Source organism: Hydra vulgaris, chromosome 11 (assembly GCF_038396675.1).
Source record: "Hydra vulgaris chromosome 11, alternate assembly HydraT2T_AEP".
Lineage (NCBI taxonomy): Eukaryota > Metazoa > Cnidaria > Hydrozoa > Anthoathecata > Hydridae > Hydra > Hydra vulgaris.
In genome coordinates, this window is record NC_088930.1 from 5,176,025 (window position 1) to 5,185,410 (window position 9,386).

General features: G+C 27.3%; 1 protein-coding gene across 2 annotated transcripts; it reads right to left on the reverse strand.

The window, feature by feature from the left end:
- Positions 1-394: 394 nt before the first annotated feature.
- Positions 395-7,860, reverse strand: LOC136087355 (adenosine receptor A2a-like). 2 transcript variants are annotated; one of them, XM_065809865.1, is made up of 4 exons: positions 3,267-7,860; positions 2,299-3,170; positions 1,861-2,172; positions 395-1,476 (listed from the first exon to the last, which is right to left on the reverse strand). In XM_065809865.1, exons 3-4 carry the CDS (start codon positions 2,069-2,071, stop codon positions 728-730), a joined length of 960 nt encoding a protein of 319 aa, XP_065665937.1. In that variant the 5' UTR covers positions 2,072-2,172; positions 2,299-3,170; positions 3,267-7,860; the 3' UTR covers positions 395-727. The 2 variants fall into 2 exon arrangements, with proteins under 2 accessions (XP_065665937.1, XP_065665936.1); XM_065809864.1 differs by lacking the exons at positions 2,299-3,170; positions 3,267-7,860 and having other exon boundaries at positions 1,861-2,272.
- Positions 7,861-9,386: the final 1,526 nt, after the last annotated feature.

The window sequence follows — 9,386 nt, forward strand, 5'->3', positions numbered from 1 at the left end:
ATTTTACTATAGTAAAATTATTTTTTTTCTCAGAGACGCTGTAGCGTCTCGGAAAAACATTTAATATACCTCCATCAATTCTTTTTAAGCACTGAACTAATTGGTATTATTTATGTTTTTAAAGCACCAGTGCACAGCTGTTAGACGTACAATAACCTCAAAATCCATGTTAATATTGACAAAAATTCTAGATATTGGCGCGCGTTATTAATACATAAGATTACTTCAAAAGTTTGCAAAATATTTGCGCCAACTATACACAGACAACGCAAAATTTCTCTAAGTAAAACGCGCTAAAGAAAATTTCTAAAATGTGCTAATAAATTCTGAAATATGCTAATAAATGTTTCTATCAAAAATAAACCCAACAACTGCAACATCAACAACAATAATCTTAAAAACAACAACAAAAGCTTGTTTATAGCTTGGGTGGTTTATTTCTAAAAACGGTTTTTTGTTACAGCAACAACTAGAATAAATAATAAAAACTTTAGGACAAATAATGCAATGTCAGCAGCAATTGTCTAAATTCAGATTTTATTCAAATTTCGCTATGATAATTTATGATAATTTTGAGACAGTTTTAAAAGAACCGAACTATAGTTAAACTAGCTTAATTGCTTTTGGATAATGAACTTTTGTTTGTTTACAAAACTCGTTTCCAATATGTGTTGCGAAAAAAAAAAAAAATTTAAATAAAAAGTTGTTTGACATGTGCATTAAGCATTTAAATTTCGTCAGACGCAAGCGTGACCAAGACCTCTTCACTATTTTCAATATTTCTTTCTCTTTTGAATGAAGAACTTTGTTCAAGATTTATGCTTTCGGATAATGAGCGTTCTCTGCCTTGCATAAGACTTAAACGGCATTTCAAAAATGCCCGAAATACATGACGAAAATCTGGGCTTCGGTATCCGTAAACAAAGAAATTCATCATGCTGTTACTGTAATGCAAGATTTTAGCGATGTTGATTAACCATAATGGTAGCATGCTACAATGAACATCTTTGCAAAATAGGTGTACCGTGTTTAAAATAAAGAAAGGACTCCAACAAATAAGAAACAATCCAATTATTACAGATATAGTCTTGGCAACTCGTAGCTCCTGTTTAGTTTTTCCGTCTTGATTGCTGTTATCTCTCATCATCCGAATTGCGTAAAATATAATACAGTAAGAAACAACAATTATAAATAAAGGAAAAATATAAGCAAATACCAGTAAAAAAGCGATATACCATCTTATATTTTGAAATGATATAAAAAATTGTGTAACTGAGAAAACAATTCCAATAAACCATGTAAATGCAATTACAATAAAAACCAAAGCTGACGACAATTTAAAATGACGAGTTGGAAATTTAACAGCAAACATTCGTTCTAAACTGATGGCAGTCAGACTTAATATTGATGTAATTCCGAAGAGAACGTCCGTCGTAATAAAGAAATATACTGCATTTCTATTGATAATATTGTAATCTAAAATAACAAATTATTTATATATATATTTTTAAACATCTTCGCTTCCATATATATATATATATATATATATATATATATATATATATATATATATATATATATATATATATATATATATATATATATATATATATATATATATATATATAATTGACTTTATATATATATATATATATAATATATATATATAAATATATATATATATATATATATATATATATATATATATATATATATATATATATATATATATATATATATATATTGAGATTAAAAAATAACTTTTAGGCCAAAAGCAAACATTATTCTTATTCTAATTTATTCAAAAACTGTTTTAAAAACTGATGCAAATAAATAAATCAAACTATATTTTGCACCTACCAATGTGATATGCAATCCAGAAAGGGAGCGGCAAAATCGCTACCATTAAATCAGCCACAGCCAGATTAACAACAAAGTAGTTGGTTAGTGTCTTTAAAGATTTAGGACCAATTATGAATGCAAGTATAATCATACAGTTACCAGTCAAAGCACAAATGTCAATTGATATTAAAATGATCACTTCAAATATTTCCAACGTTGATTTTGACATTTTAGATGTCCTTAAACAATTCTTCTTTGAAAAGTATTATTTTGTAAAACCAACTCAGAGAGATTTCAATGGAATTTTTATTGATGTTTGTAAAATACTTTCTATATATTTTTAAGGTGGTAGAGCACAAAAAAGACACTTTTTATGAAAAAGTAAAAAATATGCAGAAATGCTATCAATAAAAAAATTAAATGTTTTTACAAAGAAATAAATTTAAAAAACTTTACCAAAAGTCCATAATGGTGCAAAAAGTGGTAGTGGTGTAGTGTTAGAGCGCTTGCCTCATAGGCGTGAAGTTCAGAGTTTGATCCCCACCACGTCCCTGGTAGTACCGCACTTAACTTGTTTCTCCGCACAGCAGCCTTGTTTGTTGAGGTTTGCGTTTCGGAGTTATACAGTTGAGAGAGGGTTGTAACCACATAAGGGGCCTCCTTGACTGTAGTGACCTTCTCAACCTTGAAGAGGTGAATAAATAAAAAGAAAAGAGTGTGAAAAAACACCTAATTCTTAAGATTTCAAAACAGATCTGCAAAGTTTGATTTATGGTTTTTAAGTTTAACCTAGATAACTAGGTTAAACTTAAAATCAGATCTTATTCCATTTGACAGGTAGATTTTTAATTAGTTCTTTTATTTGTAAAAATGTTTTACCTTTTTTTAAAATTAAGTTAAAATTCATATTATTTAGAGGCAGTTTGAAGAAGTGAAAACTTAAAATAATAAGTTTTAAAAATAATAAAATAAAGACCTATCTGTCAAATGAACTTTAATGTTCTTGAGAATATGTCCTCAAAATTTCAGAACAAAAGCTTTGCAGAAAATACAAAAATAAGTACGAAATAAATGAAAAATAATATTTAAGCAGTAAAATCATGTTAAAATCCTCCTGAAACATATGGGTCTTGAGGTTCTTTTACTTTTAGAATTTTATTGAAGTCTTTTTTGATTGTTCTTAGTTTTTTTACTGTATTAGTAGTCTTTTGTTTCGTTTGTTTTGTTCTTAGATTGTCTGCTAAACTTGTTGTAGATTGTGTAACATTCCCTTGTATATCAAAATGCTGTAATACTTTTTAACACACCATTTCTATCATCATTGTAACCTAAAATAGCAGAGTTTACACCCATTTCTAAAAAATCATTACTAACAAATACGATTTTATAGAACCTAGACCATATCAGTGAATTAAGCGTTTTACTTGAATTTTGTATTTGACTAAGCATACATTTCAACGGTAATTCATGTTTCTGTAAGTCCATAAAAATGAGCATAATGAGATTTTTGATTGATAGAGAATTGATAAATATATTTGGTTTGTTAGCTTTACTAATAGTCCAATATTTACACCAAAATAAATCATTTTGTGCACATCACTGATTTCGCTTAGGATTTGAAATATCTGTAAAATGAAAACTATTGCAAAAACAGCTTTCTTCATTGCATACAGATTATCAAAGTTATTTCTAATAGCACAACCAAAAAAGTGCTGCATTGAGTTAATGCAATTTTCAGTAAGTTTCCTATTTCCTGAGAGAAGTGTTTCTGTGTGTTTATGAGACTTAACAATGTGACACAATCAAGTACCTAATTGTTATTTGATATGAGTCATACATTCTAACTTTACGCTTAAAAATGTCAACTGCCCCAGCCGATTCCATTGAACCTGATGACCCATTTGGGTTAACTTGGCAGATGATTAATTTTCCAATGATTATAATCAGTTGTATTTTCTTTTGTAATAACCCATCAATTGATATTCAAACACATAGATTATCTTTGACAGTTTCAATATGAGGAACTTCCATTGCTGCTGCATGCATGCAAGATTTCATAACTTTTTTAATGATGCAACAAAATCCATTTTTTGTAGAACATTTAAAATTTGTTAAAGATACAAATGTATTTATTGATGAAAAACCATAGCCACTTTCGCGAAAAACCTATTACAGAACGTACTTTCCTCTTTCTTTTTTATTTCTGCGGAGGTATTATTTTATTCCATGAAAAAATATTAGAGTTTATTGTCAGAACATGAGAAAACCCATAAATATATCACCTTCTACAACAATGCAAAAACATTCGGGACATAAAGAGTTTGCAAAATTTTTTTGAGTAGATAAAAATGCACAATGATAAAATAGTCTTCTATTTGTGGAGAAGAACAAGCAGAAAATTCAGTTATTGCTTTTGAAGAAATTTTTCTTTCACTTGAACATTGAGATTTAATACAAGAATTATCAACAACATCAACATTCTTTGGAACTATGCCACTCCATGCTTTTTTTTTCTGCTAAAATTTGGCTTATTAGTTTTTTTAAAGTTTATTTTTTTTCTTATTTATTTCTTATACTATACAACTAATTAATAAATCTTTATCGAATCTATAAAAGTGCTTCCAAAACGGGAAGCAAATAATACTATGACTCAAATTGAGGTTTTGACTTTTCAAAATAACGAAGACCAGATATATTACTGATTTGGAGAGAATGTAGGAGAGTGCGGCGCTACTGCAGTTTCTCTCCCCTCCCCCCTCTTCCTTTTTTTTGAAACTGGTATCATATCGTTCAAAAAAACGTAAACACAAAATCCTGTATGAAATTAATTTTTGTGGGCGTTTTGGAATTTCTGTTGGAGTACAGACAGGATTATTACCATTATTTTTAAGATGTGGAAATATAAATCATAATAAAGTAAAACTTTCAAAGACAAAAGTAGAAAAAATAAAAAAAGACTTATATTTAAGTGAACTAGAATTAATTAAGGAAAAAATAAAATAAAAATGTAAAAGTAGTAATTTAATTTTGCCCATTGATACAAGTTACGGCTTTTAATGAAGACTATATTTCTGAAGTAAACGAACGCCTAGCTATTGTTGTTACGAGTCCAGACTGGGATTTAAATACAAATGGAAAACAAGAGGATGAGCTGCTAGGCATAGTTGAATGTCAATATGGAAAAGGATATGATCAAGCATTGGCATGTTTAAATGTTATAAAAAAGTTTTGAATTGAAAGCTTTAAAATTGGAATTTGTGCTGATACAACAGCATGCAACACTGGTTGTAATAATGGTTGTATAAGTATTTTAGAAGAACTTTTAAATCGACCTCTGTTAAGGCTATTTTGCAGAAAACATTCTCAAGAACGACATATTTTATATCCAATAAATGCAATCACTAAAATAGAAAGCAAAGGTCCATCAAAATCTATATATACGAGATTCAAAACTGCTTGGCCAATGCATTATGAAAATGTTCAAAATATGGATCAGTTATCAAAGTTTCCATGGTGCGAAGTTAGTGGAACTCCATTAGAAGATATGACTAAAAAAAGTTTATCTTTTTGCAAAAAAACTCTGGAACTTCATACTTTCCCCAGAAATGATTATAAACATCTGTGTCAACATGTCATTGTTTTTCTGGAAGGAAGGGAGGCAGTTCCTGGATTTACAACAAGTTTTTATTATCTAAAAAATCGTTATGGGTAATGAAACAATAGACTTTGACACGTTGCGTTTGAATATCTTTGAAATTGCTAATAAATCTTTACCACGCATCCATTAGGACGACTTAAGTTTATTAAACGAAAAATACTCCGATTCTGCATATTTTGATTTACAAAATTTTAAATTTGAACTTAAAACCACTATAAATAAATTTACGGTAATACACATAAACATCAGAAGTTTACTTGTTAATATAGACAAATTAAAAAACTTTCCCTTCCAGGGTAACTTTCAAATCTATTACTGCTATTGACAATATATTAACAAACTCAATACAAGATCCTTCTCTAAAATCAGGAATAATAAAAACAGATATTTCAGATCACTTTCCAAGATACTTCTCTTTGAAACAAAATTCCACAAAAATTAATAATTCAAAAATCTTATGTTATAAAAGAATTATCGATGAAACGTCTACTCAAAAATTTAAGGACTTGCTATCGGCAACAAATTGGCTAAAGGTCTACCAAGAATGTGACCAAGGAAACACAATCTCTGCGTACATTAACTTTATAAATTTATTTATCCTATAATATAATAAAAGTTTTCCAATTCAAGAAAAAGAAATTAAAGCAAAATATTTAAACTGTCCATGGATAACAATAGAAATAAAATCCTCAAAACAAAAACTATACGTAAAATACTTAATAAATAGAAGCGAAGCGAACCTATTCCCCTACAAGCAATACAAAAACCTATTTGAAAAAATAAACAAAAACGCAAAAAATTTTATATTATTCTAATCAAATACAAAAATTTAATGGTGACTTAAAAAAGACATGGGACATTATGAAGGAAATAATTGGTAAAAGTAATTTTAATATTAACAAAATGCCTTCTAAAGTAATAATTAATGAAAGTGAATCAAACAACAAGCGAGATAATTCTAATAAATTTAACAACTACTTTGCGAACAATGATGTTGATCTTGCATCGAAAATACAATGCCCAAATAATACATTAAAAAGTTACTTAACAGGCTCATACTGATCTTTAAATTTTAATGAAGTAAATCAAGACGAACTTGAAATAGCTATTAAATCACTTAAAATAAAGTCCCCAGGAATCGATGATATCACTTGCAAAGTAGTGTCAGATGTTTTTGAGAAGATACGTAATCCAATTTACTAAGTATTTAATTCATCAGTTTCAACATGTATTGTACCCGATAAACTAAAAATCTCTAAAATTATACCAATCTATAAATCAGGAGAAACCAAAAACTTCTAGAACTGTGTATTGAAAATATTAGAAATGAATATTTAAAAACTAACAAAATTATCAATAAAGGTCAATATGGTTTTCAAAGGCTAGACTCAACTGAGCATGAAATTCTTGACCTCTTAAATAGAATAAGTAGATCATTTAAAAAAAAAATTCACATTAAGGATCTTTATTGATTTGTCAAAGGCATTTGACACAGTCAACCATGAGATTTAACTAACAAAAATGAAAAACTATGGTATAAAAAATCAAGCTTTAAATTTGTTTAAAAACTACTTTAATAACAGACAACAGTGTGTTATTAAAGTAGTTTTTAAACAGTGTGTTAGAAAAAGCAACTCAAATTTACTAAAAACAAAATGTGGTGTACCCCAAGGTTCCATTCTCGCTTCTCTTTTGTTTCTTATTTATATAAACGATCTTCCAAACGCCTCTAATATCTTTAAAACTATAATGTTTGCCGACGATACAAACTTATTTTACTCATCAAAGACAATGGAAGACCTCTTTGAAAAAAAAATGTTGAACTAAAAAAAGTTATTATATGGTTTAAATCAAATAAACTGTCACTCAATATAGAAAAAACTAAGTATATACTATTTCACTCTAATCGACAAATTAAAAAAATACTCCTGAACCTACCAACAATTAATTTAGAAAATATAACCATCAAAAGAGCTCTGAATACAAAGTTTTTAGGAGTTCTAATTGATAAACACATCTCCTGGAAACCCCGCATAAACTACATAAACACAAAAATAACAAAGAACATAGATTTATTTTACAAGCCAAGACCATTTTTGTCACAAAAAAGTCTAAAACTTATCTACTTTTCATTCATATATAGCTATCTCACGTATGCCAATATAGCATGTAGCAGTACCCACAAATCTAAATTAGAACCACTTTACTTACGTCAAAAACACGCTTCAAGACTAGTATACAACAACAACAAATTTAGTCATGCTCAACCCTTACTGGAACAATTGAACGCACTAAATATATTTCAAATAAATATTTTTCAAAATATACTTTTCATGTTTAAATATAAACCAAGTCTGGTTCTAGAACATTTTACAGCACACTTTTTTAAAAACAATATAAATAAATACAATACAAGAGCAACGGACAACTTTAAGATACCTTTTGAAACAACAAGACTCTCAAAATTCTCAATAACATATCGTGGCTCCTATTTATTTAACAAAATAGTTTACAGAAACGAATCACAATTAAGTTTAAACAACGAAAATCTCTGAAAAAAAAGCTAAAAACTACAATAATCAAATTAAACAACTGTAAGGAATTTTTTTAAATTTCCATAAAAAAATAAATAAATGTAAATAAGTAATTCTTTTTATCAATCTTACACAAATTTTGTTTTTATCATATTTATACACGAACATTATTTTGAAATGTGGTAAATAACCTTATAGTGAAACATCTAAACTCTCCTCCGAAAAATCAGCAGATTTATTTTTATTTATTGTATTTTTTATTTTAATTGGAGTAATATAGAGATATATTTCTCGGATTATTTTTACGTACACGTTATTATATTGTTGTAATCGGTATTTATTTTGTTCATACTTCGGAGTTGTAAGCAACTATATTTTTATTTACTTCTTACATTTCGAACTTCATATTTATGATTTATATTTGTATATCTTTACTGCCAATCAGTGATTAAATACTTGTATTTACTTTGTAGTTGTAAAATAAACATGTATAAGAAAATAATAATAATAAAAAAAATATATCAAAAAATATTGCCATGATATGTAAAGCTAAATCATTTCTAAATAATAAATCTTTAAATAGTTTTTCTTTTTCTTTCATTCATTGTTATTTGATTTATTGTAATATTGCATGGGCAAATACAAATCATACAAAATTTAAAAAATTGTACAGTAAACAAAAACATGCGTGCAGAATATTATTTGGAGCTGATAAAATTGTACCATACGAGCCTCTCCTGCGTATACTTGACGCATTAAATGTTTATAAAATCAACTTACACCAAGTTTTAATGTTCATGTATAAAACAAAGATGGATCCCCTAAAATATTTCAGTCTTATTTTGAAAAAGTAGATAATATATAACCGACAAAATTTTCATATAACTACAGTGTCTCTAAATATAATTCAAAACAAATTACATATTTAATTCAATATCGTGGACCTTGTTTGTGGAAAAAGTTTCCTAATACTGCAAATACGAAAAAAGTTAGTATACAATAGTTTAAAATTGAATCGAAACAGGTGTTATTACTTATGGATTTTAACATATCCGATTTTAAATGCTTCTTTTAAACTAAAATTTAATTATATAAAATATGTCTAAGAATGTACAAACTTTTTAAAGTTAATTCAGTTATGGTGTTTCCTCTAATCTTGAATGTTATTGTTGAAATCTAATCTGAGTTCTTGAATTATTTTTTTTTAAACTATCAATAAATTATTATTTATTTTACTCTCATACAAATTATTTTTAAAATATACATAAATATTACGCAAATATTATTGTTATTTATGTATATTAAAATATACATAAATATTACGGTGTTTGTAAATTAAGTACTCTTTTATT

Coding starts and splice junctions, on each gene's coding strand:
- LOC136087355 (XM_065809865.1), bottom strand. CDS start 2,071: ATGTCAAAATCAACGTTGGAAATATTTGAAGTGATCATTTTAATATCA. Junction 1,477..1,860: donor CTGGATTGCATATCACATTG/GTAGGTGCAAAA, acceptor TTGTTATTTTAG/ATTACAATATTATCAATAGA.